Below are 15,705 nucleotides of genomic sequence, written 5' to 3'. Positions count from 1 at the left end.
AAGCATTGTTTTCAGCCCATCTGGAAGGAATGGCTAGCAGTGTCTTCCAAGCACAAAAAGCACACTAAAAGTTATTTATGGTGTCAAGATAATTTTTATTTTTTAAGCCAGTAATGGAGTTTTCCTGCATTTTAATATAATGTTAACTAAAAAGAAAATTTGACATAACCAAGTGTTGAGGCCAAATGAAGACCAGATGAGACAAGCATAGCTCAGAGTACCCAAAGCAGCTCCCCTGAATTTGAGGAAGCCATGGTCATCTCTGCAGTTCTTTAGACCAAGAGAGGTAGCGATGCTGAAAGACTTACTTGAGACTCTCCTGGGAGCTGGAGGAGGAGCGATCCGATTGTGGCAAGGACACAATGCTGTCAGAGTTCTTCAAATGCGACTGCAGGGCCTTCTGGTAGGAGGACTCCAGAGTGTGGTACAAATGCTCTGCCTCTCGGCTGAAGTGACTGTGGAAACCCCAGTAACACCTGGAAACAAGGCACAGCGCTAGTAATATTTCCTTGCCATATTTTAATGGTCACTGGAGCACAGGTACAGTCAGAGCCTTTTCCACTAATGGCATTAGCGGGCTCATTAGCTTATTCATTTCAGTTATCTACTGCCTCCATGATGTACTTCAGACATGTTGCTGAGTAGCACAGTGGGCTGGGGGAACAACCCCAGAGAAGACAAAGCAAACAAAACCAAGAAGCACACCATTTGTGACTTTGTGAAAACACAAGTAGTCAAAAAAGCTTTAAGAGAAAGGAAATTGTTGTATCTTTGTCTGTCTAATGTACATAGGAGATAGACCCAGACTAGACCCATAACTAGCCTGATGCTAGTTTGAGACTACGTCCTCAAAGCTACTCTTAAAACAAGCCAAAAGCAGAACACACATGCATGGGCCTGGTTCAGAAAAAGCACCAGCAAGTATTTCTTAAGTTTAACAAGCAGTTCTTATACATGTTGCAGAGGCAGATCTTCTGTAGTGAGCTGAATCTGCTGATTGTCTTTCGGGAAGAAAAAGAATGAGATGCTCCTACAGACTTCCAATCAGTGTCATGCTGAAAGTAAAAGAGCATTTCAAGATGAGGGAAGGAATTCCTCTCTGGAACAAATCTCCTGGCTGATGCTAAAACACCATTCACTCTCATCACAAAGGAGATGAAGGCTCTCAGAGCTTTTCAGGAGGCAACTAATGGGTAGTTTATGAGTTTATGAGCGAGACTGTTAGCTGAAATGAATCAAGAATTGTTTGTATGTGCCAGTCAGTCCTCAGAGAAGTCACATGCGTTTTCGCATCACTAGAAGGAAAGAAATTTGTCTCACAATCAGCAACACCTAATCAAGAAGCATGTGAAAAGAGAATTAAGCCTGTTCTTTAAAGTCTCATGCCATTCTCCTTGCTCTCTGTTCACCTTAACTAGTCACCTGCTGTGAAGTCTCAGTGCATACCATGTTTTTCAGTGATGCACATTTTCCCTTTCAAAAGGATCTAAACAGGCCTACCATGAAATAGCTCTGTTTATAACACAGTGTTTAGATTAACAACATTTATTTAGTGATTTAACAGCACCCTCTTTCTGAAAAACGTTCCTGTCATCTTCTGTTCACAAAAATATGATGATAGTATAGCAGCACAGTACTTTAAGTGCAAACACATTATTGGAAATGCAAGAGAACTTCAACAAAAGAAAAATGCAAACGTAGAAGTTTCCTATAGATATGCAAAAAGATCTTATTTCCGTGTCAAAATATTTCCTTAATTTACAATACCATTTAGCAATGTACTAGCACAGACACTTCTGTTTCAAGAGTAGCAGATGACCCAGTCTTGCATACAGGCCAAAAAGAAAACACATAATTGTTGTTGTTGCATTGTTGTACTAAGTAGAAGAAATCTCAGTTAAACCCAAGCATCTCAAACATCAAATGACAAAGCTACTAGTTATCGACACTAAAATCTTGTATGTTAAGCCCAGGTACATATTGTACCTGCTCAGGCAGGTAAAAAGACAATAAACAACTAGAGAACAAAGCAAAATAAGCACCGCTAGAAACCAGGAAACAAATATATAACTGAGCCCTATGTGATCACTTCACATGACATCTCCTGCTAAGACCACACTCCCTCAGCTTTAATGGAGTGTTAACCTCACCTGCCAGCAGAACATTGCTTGTCTGGACTTAAGTTTCCAAGATGCAACAGCTTAAACTTGCAATATATGGGTATAGAAGGGGAAGAAAAGACACCAGTAGCTTCTACTTACTTTCTTGCCTCTATCCTGGCTTCAGAGTCTGCATCATGAATTCCCTTCTTTATCGTTTCAGCTAACACTGATATGTGTCTGAAATAAGAAGGAAGCATTATCCAAATGTGAAAGATGAAAATCACAGAAAGAAGTGCTACGCTTACAAACAAACGAATAATGTGATTTTGCCTCAGTCTCAATGAACAGAGTTCATCACATCCTCCTGTTTCCATGCAAAAACCTTTGGAGCCTTGATTTATTTACGCTTATAACCCAGTTTTATTTCACTCACATTGTTGAGTACGAAAAGGCAAGCAGCATTCTTCATAGAACGGTCTTTAGTTGGTTAGTTTAAACTATTTGGGTGTAAAAATACTCTTAACCCTTAAAGAGTTTGGGCAGTCCAAGGGCTAAGGAAACTGGACTGTTCCCAATTGTATCCCCAACAATTCCTTCCACTGTTCATTAGTGTGAACTGCTGTACAAGCCTGAGATGCTCCTGCTAGATGTGTAGCAGCCTTTACCTCATCATCTCACTTTAGGGTGCAAATCTATTAAATTCATAGATTCATTCAGACAGGTGTTCCAGGGCTGGCATAAAGAGATTCACTGAACTCTGCCTGCCAGAACTACAGGGATGAAGAGCATACGTGTACGTGTCGGTGCTTTTCTTACCACAAAAATCTCTGCTACATGACAATCTCAACTCCACGACTGCCCTTTCTACAGGCCTAACCTCCCCAGACATTAGTAGGTGAGAATCAACCCACCTACTTGTTTTCAGAGCTTACCTTTCTAGGGAGTGAGTTTGCCACTCCTGCAGCAGCAGGTCTAAAAATTCAAAACAGCGCCTGAGAAGAAAAAGGAGAAATGCTGAGTTCTTTTAAGTTAAGAAGCTCTCTGAATTCACTGTACCTGCCTCTGCACAGCAGCAATCGTTTGTTATGACACTGCTTGGGACATTAGATTTCAGTACAGACCCCAATAAAAATAGCAACATCTCTATAAATGCCATCAATAAACAACGTAATGGGAGTCACCTCTTTACAGAGAGTTCTGATGAGAGGGTTTTACATAAAGTAACAAAAACCCCCAAATCCTGTTTCTTCATTATACAGGACAGATGTGGAAGATGCAAGTTAATCCTACTCAGTACCCATTAGTTCAAACTTCATATGGAAACTTCATGTTTAGCTTCTCTACAGTTTCAATCTCCCTTCCTCATTTCAAGAAATGAAGGCATTTGTGTGCCGTGACTTTTTTCAAGGCTTGTTACTGAATTCATCAGCTTTTCATTTAACAAGAAGAAAATTAATCTGTATGGCACAGGCAAGAATCTCCAAGTGAGGCAGCTGGACTGGAGCACACTTGGATTTTAAATGCAGAGAGGACCATTAGCACATACAGCTCAACTTCCAGATGACAATTACCACTGAACATTACTTCTGCTGACTGACTCAAAGAATACATATCACTAGAAAGCTAGGTAGTGGGGAAGAGAAACATGCCTGTAAAAAAACAAACAAACAAAAAAAAAACTAATATGACATTATAAACAAGTACAAAGATTAATTTAAAGAGCATTTCTTTGAGAAAAAGTGTCTTTTCTTATCTGCAGTGCTGTGTCTTATGCAGAACAGCTGACTTTGTATTTGATCCCAACTCACGGGGCAGAATGAGGTGCATTCTCTGCAAAAATGTCTATAACAGCCCTTTCCATAAATAAAAACAGATACATGAACGTTATCAAAAAGTACATGGAACCTATTTACTGTGAAACAATAGAAGAAACTCAAACTAAATGCTCACCTTCTAACTGCGACAGACTTGGAGGTACAATTACTGGTTATGATGGGTATTAGTCGAGGGATGTGCGTATGCTAGAACAAAAGGAAGAACAAAAACAGGAAGACAGCTTTACATTGCAGTTCCATGGAATGAAAAGCCATTTCCTCTAGCCACCTGAGACCTATACATAAATATTTTTGTTCAATTCCTAAAAATAGAACTGCCAAATAAAGGAACACTAACAAATATGGACAGATTTTTATTATTAAAAATATATCTTATCTCTAAAAATATCCTTAAAAATTTTTAGTTTCTTCTATAATGACAGGCTCCAATGAGTCAAAGAGCTGAAGTCACTTGAGGAGGATCTAAACTGTCAGTGATTACAACTTAAGAGGTGTCAAGCTATCTACAGCTTACTCACTGCATCATTAGGCACAGTCATCTCTGCAACCTAATGGTTTTTGGCAGCAGGTGCTGCCCAAGAGGAGTTTTATAGCACAATTAAGAGCATAAGTCTGTACTGTAAGTCAGGTTTAAAACCAATTTAAAGAAAAAAAGTTTGCTCACTTCAGAGGGATATAAACATCTTACTCTGTAAAAAAGCATTTCTCCTACCATTTCTATTACTTTTTCCTACTAGTTTGTAAGGACTGATCTATCATCATTAGTCTACACAAGGCTTCACAACATCTAAGGCAGACAAGCTTAGCATAATCAGAAAAGCAGATTTGGCATTTGATCTAATTTTCCTTGCAGTGACATTCATACTTTCTCAGAAACACCACAGCATTTGAAATTGATAATATTTTGTTCTCTTTTGACTTATACTTACTCGAATGATTAATCTAACTGCTACAACACCAGAAGTGGCCATGACTTTGGCACTATTTGGAATTAGATTAAAAATTGTTGGCATAATGGCTTCTGCCCCATGGTCAAACTTGTTTCCCAGAACTGATGACAAATGTCTGAAAAACAGAATGAAGTCATGCTGGTAAGTGTGCTGAGGATTAAGAGCGTCAGGTTGTACAGAACATCTGACATTAGCATATTTGACATCTCACTCTTCACAACAGGCACCTCTTCCCCAACTCCAGAGAACACTTTCAGAAATAGTTCCTTGACTTTCATTTCTTACATTCTGCGTTCACCTGAACTTTGACAAACAATAAGTTTGTCATGAAATAGAGTAACCTTTTCAGCTAAACAGTTGTTAACAAACAAGAGGTACAATGCTGAGTACAGGTATTTCTCTGAAATTGTTAGTTTGTATTGCAGTTTCTCTGAAGTTATCGTTTTTGCCTTTGTATGTGCGAATCCACCCCAATCTGCTAGAAACACTGCAGCACCCTGTTTCTTGTTAAATGATTTTCTCAGAACACGAACACAAAGCTTGCTCATTCATTCAGCATATCTTAATTAACATAATTTAAAACTCAAGAATACAGGTTTGTACACCTTCAGTTGGTAGCCTACATAGTTTTAAATGGCTGTAACAGAATGTCCTGCCTATTAGTATATATTACTAACAGCGCCAGTCACATCCTTGACTGTATTTTAATCAGCAGTTGTTCCTGTTTCTACAACACATTTTAAGTGTGTTTAGAAAGTAAACTTACCCCAAGGTGATACAAGCCTCTCGCACTACCTGAGACCGCAGGTCTTTAGCAGATAATTTAAATGCTCCATCCAAGAGTCGCAAGTGTTGGAAGAAGTTATCATATTCTGCAGCTCCAGCCAGGAGTAAGGAGCGGATCTTTTTCAACTGTTAGTACCATAAAACAAAGCAGTGACTGTTAATGAGCAATATACACAAGGACGGTTATGTCCAGGGTCCCTGTACAACTACACACGTTGAGGAACACCACTTCTTAAATCAGTCTGAGCAATTTTTATTTCAGATCTTAACTCACAAGCTAACATACTACGAATGCACAATAAAATAAGCATGCTAGCTAACTGTTACAGGAATCCAGAAGTGCTGCATACAGCTACTCCTACTTATCATTAATAACCCAAACATTACTTTTTAGACCAAAAGTTCTCCTCTGCTCCCCCTTAATAACTTAAAAGACTTGGTTCATACTCAGATCTGAGTTCCACTGATGTACCTAGAACATGTCCATTGACTTCATTAATTATCTGGCTCTACTGGAAGCGCAACCCTGACCTCATCCGAACAGCATATTTGCTATTAATACTGGGACCAGTATTAATACTGGTCATTTCATCATGGAGACATGATGGATTTCATCATGGAGACATTTTTTCAGATAACTCCATAGGTCCTCATGAATACTGATGCATACGTACATTGCCTCAGTTTAAGCTCACTGCTCTCACTAGAGCAAAGAAAAATGAAGTACGCTGAATCAGCACAATTTGACACTCAGATCTGTAATATATGATTTGACAGACATGTCAAAGTTGCTATACCAATAATGAAAGTCTACTGTATATAATATTTATACTATGGAAACAGCTCACGTCAGAATATAAGACTGAATCTTGCCATGCTTATAATGCCTGATTTCACACTACTACATTTCCCACGGTTGTAGTCATTTATTCAAATTTTTAAGTGTGTAAATTTTCTGAATTGTTTTGTATTTCCTTTTTGCAGAAGTATAAATAAGCTCTCTAGGCAAAATGACGTTCTGCCTCATCAAGAAGTTTTAAGAGATTCTGAATCCCACTTCTGACGTTTTGATTTCAGCATCTGCTAGCAAATTTCTAGCTTTACATCTGGAATTCCTGCATGACTTCCAGCTCAACCTGATGTTGTCTCTCCAGGTTCTTTCTATATCAAAAATAGCAATTTCCTCCACAGATGTGGTTTAAATTCAGTCTCATAAGGAAACATTTCCCCCAAGCTTGGGGAAACATAACAGATGTTCACCACTTACAATGCATTTTAGCCTTACTCTGAGATTTTCCCAGTATCCTCTTCATGGGAGGAGTTCAGTGCAGGAAAACCTTGTATTAATAGAGTTCGTATCAAAGATCACTACTCACAGCAGATACTCTTTGTTCCCAGTCATGCTTGTCATCTGATAGTATCTCTCTTATTTTGTTTATGGATTCCTCAAGATCCCGGCTAGAATAAATCTGTAAATTTAAATACAGAGTAGCAACATAACGTGAGATTTACTCCAGAAAATAAGATCATTTCCCATCTACATTCTTTTGTCCTCTACCCCTCAATGCTCAACTGTCACATGCTAGCCTTGGACACGCTAGCTAGTTTTGCATAATGAAAAGAATTTACATACTTCCTGCAATCAAAAATTATTACATGACCACACGAAGATCAAAAGGGTCATCTTCTGTTATTTTACTATAGTTTCACAATTTTAAGCAGTATTCCTGGAGTGCCTAGCAAAAGAACAAAAGTCAGTATGAAAAGTTAAAAGTCTAATGCATAACTCAAGCTGTGCTCATTTGTCCCAACAAGTAAACTCCGGTGAAGCAGAGCGGATACACATTTCAGCTACCCAGGTAAATCTGCCAGCAAAAATGTGCCATCCTGTCATAGCACTCACAACAGTGATTCTGGAAGTACAAACCACCTTTACTCCTTTCAGTTTGCATACAGCACAGACGAAATGTAGGGAGGCTTTTGCTGACTTAAGTTTTTGTTCAACCAGACAGTGCTATTCAACATGCACATCCAGTTCCAGCTCAGCGTCCTCACCGCAATCCTCCTACCCCCTTTCCCTCCACTTCTAAGCATTTCACACACACTACTGGCAGCTACTACCACTTCAAAGTTGCCTCCCTACAACTTTCAGCTTACCTTCCCCTTAAGATTTGCCAGCAGTCAAGTGAAGCTCAATTTGTCAGTGATTAGATCCTACATCCATCTTCTGCTGTTTTGTGTTATGTACTTTAGCAGACAGTTCTACTTACCTGAACTGTTGGGACATCTTCAAATGCCTTAATGAAGTCTTCTTCATCCACAGCACCTGCTCCCTCTTTGGCTGCTGACATGCATATGAAAAAGCCTTTTCAATTTTCTTATCAACAAGAGAATCAATTAAGAAACCACTAGCTATCTGTCAAGGCACCTAATCAGGAGAAAGTTCACTACCCACACAGCCTCCCAGTGCTGCAAATGTAATGACAACAGAGGCAGGGAAATTCAATGCCAGTTACAGACTGCACATGCATGGCATCCTTCAACTCCTAGGCACAGAGGGCACATTATGGAAGTCATTACAGTAGTCACTCAACAGTTAGAGGGGACATTCTGAAAGATGAAAGGGAATATTTGCTCTAATTACACAGGAGATTTTATTTTAAAGGATTTAATCCTATCTATAATAGATGAAGGTGCAGATCTCCTGACAGGTACACAAATAGACAAATGATAACGAAGATAAATAGACACTGGAATATTAATCAGATTAGAGACTGGGGCACAGGAAACTTCCTCTGCTTCTCTGGATGTTTTGTAATGACATTTAGAATTATTGCCCACATTCAGAATTATTGCTCCCTTTTCTTGCTCACATTCACTATGAGCTATGCCCAAAGGTCTTAGAAGAAGCCAACAGATCAGTTGTAGGTTGCACAGGCCAAAGTTTAGCACGTAGCTGTAAGCAGCCTGCCTCAGTCCAGCTGCAGAGTTGCAGCTATAAAAAACAAAAATTCACACCCTGCATCACTGACATGATTTTCTCAAAGCCCTCAGTGCACAGCTGCACAGTTCCAACCTTTCACAAATGCAACAACACGCATTACAGAGATGCGGGGGCTGTTTGCTCTGTGACCCTCACTGATTGTGGCATTTCAACAAACACACATGTAATGGTCTCACATGGGGGATAATCTATTACTGGATCCTCAGGGCCAATCTGAGAATTACACAGCCTGAAAGTCCACGAAATAAGTTGAAATGTGAAAACTACATATACTTTGCATAAAGGTAAATTCATAAATGCTATCAGCTTACTTGAGGACTTGGATCCCAGAGGCGCAGACCCAAGTCTGCGGGTAGTCCCCATCCCAACCCTGCGTGAGTTTGCAGGGGTCTTTGAAGATGTAGAGGAGCTAGCTGAGGAAGGTCTGTTCCCATCCACAGAGTCTTCATCATCAAAATTTTTATCTGCCAAAAAAAAAAAAGCATAGTCAACCATAAGTCTGATGAAGCAAAGAGATTTCACAAGGAGCACACCCACTGGTGGCAAACAGATTACATGGTCTACTGACGCTGGAGTCAGGTCTGCTCTGCCAGTTCCCACCTTGGCGGCTTCTTCATGCTAGAGCCCCGGTTATTCAGGAATGGCTGCCAGCCACTGAGCCCTCTCCTACGCTACTGCAGCCACTGCATTATTACCCTTTAATGCATGTGTCCAGACAGAAAAAGAAAACCACAGATTTACAATGAGAAGATTAGCCACAGCTAATAACTTGGGGTGCCTACAGTCTGTATCTGTTGTTTTTGCTTCCAAGAGCTATTTCCCACATGGGTTGCAGTAAAACCAAGAACACGAGCAAATCCAAGCATAGAAAGGACAAGGAAGAACTGGCTGCCCTTTCACACCATCCTAACTGCCTGCATGAGATGAAGAATAAAGAACAGACTAACCCAGGATAGATCACAGGGCAACACCTACGCTGTTGGTAAGCCACAGATTTTTCTCTTTGGGACCATTAATCAAAAACCCAACCCAGAGCTACAACCCCACGTTAACTTTTTAAACTATCAACACTTTGTCTACAAGAAAACAGCAAAAGTTACCCTAAATCAAAAAAAAAAAAAAAAAAAAAAAAAAAAAAAAAAAAAAAAAGTATTGTGTTAATTGAAGCTTAATGAATCCTTTGTATACAACTAAAGAAAAATGCAGGCCCCACTTCCAGACGCGAACATATATTAACTTGAAATGAGTTAGAGCCGCTTCGGTTCTTGCTGAAGGTCACTTCAATTCCAAAAGAGTGCTTATGCTGCAGTTTTACACAGATTAGCTTTCCACTTTGAAAACTGGCCTTAGGTTGAAGGGTGACAAAACATTTGGACAGCTGATGTAGATGGTGTGTATATTTTACTGAGGCTAGACACACACATACGCAGTCCCCCTCACTTCGCTTCTCCACACTAAAGCTTCATTCAAGACTTGAGACCTGGTGCATGCCCATCTCTACCCAATAATCCAAGGTATGCCCCCACTCTCTGCTGTTTCAGGAATATTTCCTTAGTGAATATCACTCAGCAAGGGACACAAGCAGGTGCTTTAATCCATCCCTGTTCAGGAAAGCACCTGGGAGTATCAAGTAACCAATACTGGCTCCTAGTTAGACGCTAACAAGTGAAATTCAATACACATTGAGCACTCTAAAAGTAAGAAAATAAATTGATAACAGTAAGACATTCTAGGGAAGGCAAAAAGAAAGAGTCATGGAACAGCTTGTATTGACCTCAGCTTTCGCTCCCCCAAATGGCTCACTAACAGCTGGGCACAGAAGACCTGTAAAGGATCATCTGAAAACCTAAAACCCCCATTTGAGAGCTGCACACCCACGTGTTGCCATACTCCAGCCACAGCACTGAGGCAGCAGGCAGACAGCACCCAACATGGTCAGGAAGGTGCCCAAGGACACTTTCCATTACTGCTCACGTTCAAACAGTCTGGGAGTATGGGAAAGGGCTAGCAAAAAACGTAACTTCTAAAGGCAAGCAGGGGTAATAACCTCAACTATTGTTCAGGCAAAAGTGAACACAGGAACTTTATCAAGAAACGTCAGGTCATACAGCTAAGGAGAAGAACTGACACATTTAGTATGGGGGATCTATCACAGTACCCTAAAGCAGCCATGCAGGACGTGCTACCTCCCAATCGACACTGATAACCCTCTGTTCTGACATGTATCACTCAAAAACAAGATACATGGCTAGACAAGAGCTCAGGGAAGAGCCATGAGAACGATAAAAGGACTGGAAAACGTGTTTTAATTAAATTAAGCGAAAGTTCACTGCAGGGAATGGTTTAGCCTGATCTGATGCGTAACAAGTCACTTGATTGTATGGTCAGTAACTGCAGACTCAGTAATATACTTTTCCAGTGTGATTTATTAATAATGTTTCTCTAACAGAAAATATCCAACAAGGTGACCAGATGGAATTTATAAACAAATCAAACACTTTTCTGTTTGTTCTTTTGTTTTGTTTTGTTTTTGTCATTTTGTGCAATCATCACAGGAATTACTACCCACAGGTTACAAGGTGTCTTATCCATCATATTCCACTACAAGAAGTTATTGAAAACATTTTTTTTTTCTCCCCTGAAAGATACAGTCTAGTTCAAACAGGAATTATTTCAAAAACATTTGCTCAGAATTGCAGGGAAGGTTATGGCAGATCAAAATAAGACTTTAAAATGTGTAAGCCCTGAAGCCTCTAGGAAGGGGTTTAATGATGCAGATAAACTCGTACAGACCTCGAATACAAAATCTTCCAGACAAAATTTGCCCCAGTTACATTTATTTCATATGCCTGCATTTAGATACTAAACAAACGACTATTTATCATATATATTACCAGCCAAGAGCATATCAGTCATACTCAAAACATAGTTTATTACTTCAAAATCACTTGCAGCTGGTAACAGAATCCTCCATCAGTCACATTACAGCCTACCTAGACACTCTCATTTAACTCCCTCCCTCTTGTATCTGCATTTTTAAAACCTCAGCCCTCCAAAAGGAAAAGAGGGTGTGGTTTGCTCTTTTATGTAACACATACAAATTCAGAAAAAAATATTAAAATGATTGCACTTCAGTAGCATTTTAGCAATTAAATCAGTATAAAACAGGTTTCTGAGTATTAACTAAAACAATGCTCCAATAAAAAAAAAAAAAAAAAGCAACCAACTAGCTCACAGTTTTGGGGATGTTTAGGTTACAATCACATCTTCATTAAGTCCATAAAAAAATAAAAAAAAAAAACAGTTATCTAATATTCCTTCAATAACCAAAGAGCATTTTCTGATCTGAGCAGCGCAGAATAACAGAGACATTCACAACTGCACACCAAGTCTTTCAGCAGCACGTGTGCAGGACAGAAAGAGAAACAAAGAACAGAAAGAAACCTGAACGTGGGAGTTCAGAAAATAAGAGAAAAATAAGCTACTGCCCATTATCTTCAAAAAGCCTTTCCCCCCCCATCCATTGACTCGTGATCACAACAATCAGTTCAGCTAGGATCATATTTTTTTGCAGCCCGTCTACAAATCACGAGGTGCCAAATTCAGCATGGGTGTAACTCATCCCTCCAGCAGAGGTGCACCAAAGCAGAATCAGTACGACGTTGTACCATTAAATAACCACGGATATTCTCCCACGCATACCCCCCATGCTCATTTATAAGGGACATAGTGCTCTCCATCCGAGACATGCCCCTGTAAAAGGGGCCTTTGTCTGCTCACCACTCTGCTGTCTTAGGGAAGCAGAGAACACAGTTTGCTTTAAATTTTTCAATCCCTTTACATTATTTAATAAGAAAAGAATAGCTTACAAGTACATATCCTTCTGCAAATAAGCTTCCTCAACATTCCTTCATATTTTCCATAGCGTGTCCAGATGTAACGGTGCTTCTCGGAGAGCCGCGGCTTTCAGCCCAGAGCATAATCAATCATTGCCCCTCGGATTCATTAGGCATGCTGTCTTCGCACATGGATTCAAACAGCCATGGCTTCAGTCCTCTCCAGCGGCTCCGCAGGATGCTCGGGAACACCCATCTCAGCCCAGGAAACTTCAGGGCACTTCTAGGAAGGAAATTCCCTGCTCGCGAGGGGAAGCCGGGACGAACAATCCGGCTGCAGAGGAGCTGCCTCTGCCTGGCTGGGCTGGCTGGCGCTGGGAGCCAGCCTGACTTTATCCCCTGGGAAGCGCTAACAGGAGCATCTCAACAGCTGTCATCGTTTGTCCATGATGAATAAATTTAGTCATTATTCATCTCAAAATGTAACCCCTTCACGTCTGGCCAAGGTGTTAAAGAGGGAGAGGAGGCTGCGCCGGCTGCTCGGGGACCACAGAGAATAGGAGCCGGCATTTTCCCTGCCTGAACTATCAGCCTGGGACCTTTTAAAGCAAAGTAATTGGGGCTCAGATTTCCTCTCTGATGAAGTGAGATGCTTTTTGCTTTTAAAAACATTACGACGCCAGACTGAAATCTAGTTATTTACCTGTACGGCTTTAGAGGAGAGAGCTAACTGTGCTGACTGGAGACGGGGAAAACAGCTGACAATTATGTCTGCTCGATCACAGACGCCCTGCTATGGCCTTGGGGCCCGTCTCTGCAAGGTACTTGGTCTTACTTGGTCTGCTCTAGCCCCACTGTGCCCATTTATCACATACCCCACGTCCAAGCTGGTGCAGTTGAAGGCAGCAGGCAACTTGCACGAACTTCCCTTCCCAGCACACAGCCTCCCTCCACCCCTTCAGCTACTCGTTTAAATATAAGCACTCAAAATCTCTAGCTTGATACCTAAATGGGGTGAAGCACCGAGAAGAAAGAAGCAGGATCTGCAGCAGCACTGCTTACTCTCTAGGTTTTTCCACCTGGCTTTCAGCTCTTTACCGCAAACAACCTATTTATGCCATCCCAAAGGAAATCAGGGATCTCTATTAGAAAATATTTTAAAACCACGTTCAAGAATTTCAACAGCTACAGAAATGAAGCCAGACGTTTTCTCCTGTAAATCCCTCGCTCCGAGACAGCTGTGAGGTGGCTGTGCAAAACCACTTGGCTCCCTGGCACCTGCAGCAAAGCCCATGAGCTGATTTTTGCTCACATACAAGCAAACCACCTGCACATCCCTCACCAGTCCTCCCCCCACATACAGGTGAGGCTGGGCAGTACCAGAGGAAGCCCCTGCACAGGTCTGACACCAGGAGCACAGCCCCCAACGCTGAGGCTGAAAGAGGTTTCAGCACACCACAGCCCCGTGCTCAGCCCCTCTTGGCAGGCAAAGCCCAGCTCCCTGGAGAGCCACGGAGCCTCTTTAGATGCACAGGACACGCAGCATGCAAATGCACCGATGCCAAAGGCCATGCAGGATGCTTCTCAAGCCCCTCCTTTCTCCTCCTTTTGGCAGATGTGACCCCACCTGCACTTAGTCCATGTTTTTCAGGCATTCACCCTCAGACACCTGTGTATCACCATCACTTTGGCTTTCTTCACTTATTTCTTATATGTTGCCCTTTGCAAACTAGAAGAGAATTGTGCGGGAGAGTTGTTCTTCTTAATAAAGGTTCCTACACTGTAAATAAAGACAATATTTTATGACCATAATAAATATATTAACACAGAGACCATGATCAAGCAGAGATAAGGTGGTGCTCAGAGCCAATCCAACAACATCAGCACAGAGTCACAGCGTGCCAGGTAAGTGGATGAATACTTGCTTTTTATTTTAATAATCCTTGGCTTTAATCCAAGGGTTTCAGTTTTCCTTTCTTAGCTAGGAAATGAGATTCATCGCTTTAACTGCTGCCTCATTCAGTCTAATTATGAGCTAATGATGATGCTCGTAACCTAACGGGTCTTCAGCTGCCACCACAAAGAGTAATAATATTCCTGAAAGCAGTAATACTTTCAATTGTTTTGTGCTCCACATAGATCATATTTATAGGCAGGCAATTGTTTTGATATACCTCCTGCTCAGTCTATCAGCACACAGCCACTGCAATCTCGCAGCATATTGTTTTCTGCCATCCCTCGAAGCAGAAAAGCAATCTGACAGTAGCAGCAATAAGTCACATTTTTGGTGAGACAGGAATCCCACATTTTTTAAACCAATTCCAGCATAATAAAGTTAACTGAATGTACACAGACCCTGACACAACAGCATCCAACAGACTAGGCAGACACAGTCTACATATAGAAAGTGAATACTAACTTAGACCAAAGAGGGTAAGAAATAGCCCCTGCAAAATGGAAATCTGTTCTCAAGTACTAGCCTGACAAATCAGACAAAATCTTCTGGTAGAAGACCAATCCAAAATCATGCTGCTCATGAATGATTCAAGTCACTTTTCTGAGGGATTTTATAATTTCCAATCCTGGAATCAGGCGGTTCCAATGTAAGTTTTATCCATGATAACAGCAGGGACAGTTGAAAACAAGAGCCTTAAAGATTTGAAAACTAGAGACTAATAAAAAGGGTTTAACCATTATGAACTGTTTTGCTTCAAAATATGATTTTTAAAGCTGTAAGTTCACAATATTTTGTCTTCATGCTAACAACCCACACCATGCACTTTCTAATGGCATGTGTGTTAACACAACTAAGAATACAGCAGCCAAAGCACTTCTCAGAAACTTCTGTTCATCAGTTCCACTGATTATTTTAGTGCAATTCATACAAATAACTAAACAAGGATCACAAACGTATTTGTTAGCGGCTGCACAGAGGCAGACTTCTCTCCATATGGATTGAAATAAAAAAATCGAGACAGACACAGACATGCACACAAGGCAAAAAGCAAAAGAGAAAAAGATTTGTTTTCCACGAAGTCACCCTTGGAAATACAATACTCTCACAGTGCCTTTTCCAGCCAGCCACACACAGCTTTCCACCAGACCTCAATTACATCAGGAAATCCACAACACACACCTTGCAAAAAAAATAAAAAATAAAAAATAAATAAATAAATAAATAAATAAATAAAT

General features: G+C 40.7%; 1 protein-coding gene across 15 annotated transcripts in view; it reads right to left on the bottom strand.

The window, feature by feature from the left end:
- Window positions 1-15,705, bottom strand: part of CLASP1 (cytoplasmic linker associated protein 1) — a 144,996-nt gene that overhangs the window by 78,880 nt on the left and 50,411 nt on the right. For 10 of the 15 annotated variants that reach the window (XM_032190583.1, XM_032190584.1, XM_032190586.1 and 7 more), the window contains 9 exons: window positions 8,989-9,141; window positions 7,944-8,017; window positions 7,050-7,142; window positions 5,654-5,799; window positions 4,867-5,002; window positions 4,053-4,123; window positions 3,035-3,094; window positions 2,262-2,339; window positions 309-476 (listed from right to left, as the gene is read on the bottom strand). In XM_032190583.1, the coding sequence (XP_032046474.1) occupies window positions 309-476; window positions 2,262-2,339; window positions 3,035-3,094; window positions 4,053-4,123; window positions 4,867-5,002; window positions 5,654-5,799; window positions 7,050-7,142; window positions 7,944-8,017; window positions 8,989-9,141 (979 nt within the window). Of the gene's footprint in view, window positions 1-308; window positions 477-2,261; window positions 2,340-3,034; window positions 3,095-4,052; window positions 4,124-4,866; window positions 5,003-5,653; window positions 5,800-7,049; window positions 7,143-7,943; window positions 8,018-8,988; window positions 9,142-12,546; window positions 12,701-15,705 lie in introns of those variants that run through there. The other 5 variants (XM_032190595.1, XM_032190598.1, XM_032190585.1 and 2 more) reach the window with 3 other exon arrangements.

The sequence above is a fragment of the Aythya fuligula genome, chromosome 6, assembly GCF_009819795.1.
Source record: "Aythya fuligula isolate bAytFul2 chromosome 6, bAytFul2.pri, whole genome shotgun sequence".
Classification (NCBI taxonomy): domain Eukaryota; kingdom Metazoa; phylum Chordata; class Aves; order Anseriformes; family Anatidae; genus Aythya; species Aythya fuligula.
The sequence above is the reverse complement of the archived record's forward strand: the minus strand, read 5'-3'. Positions and strand labels throughout refer to the sequence as shown.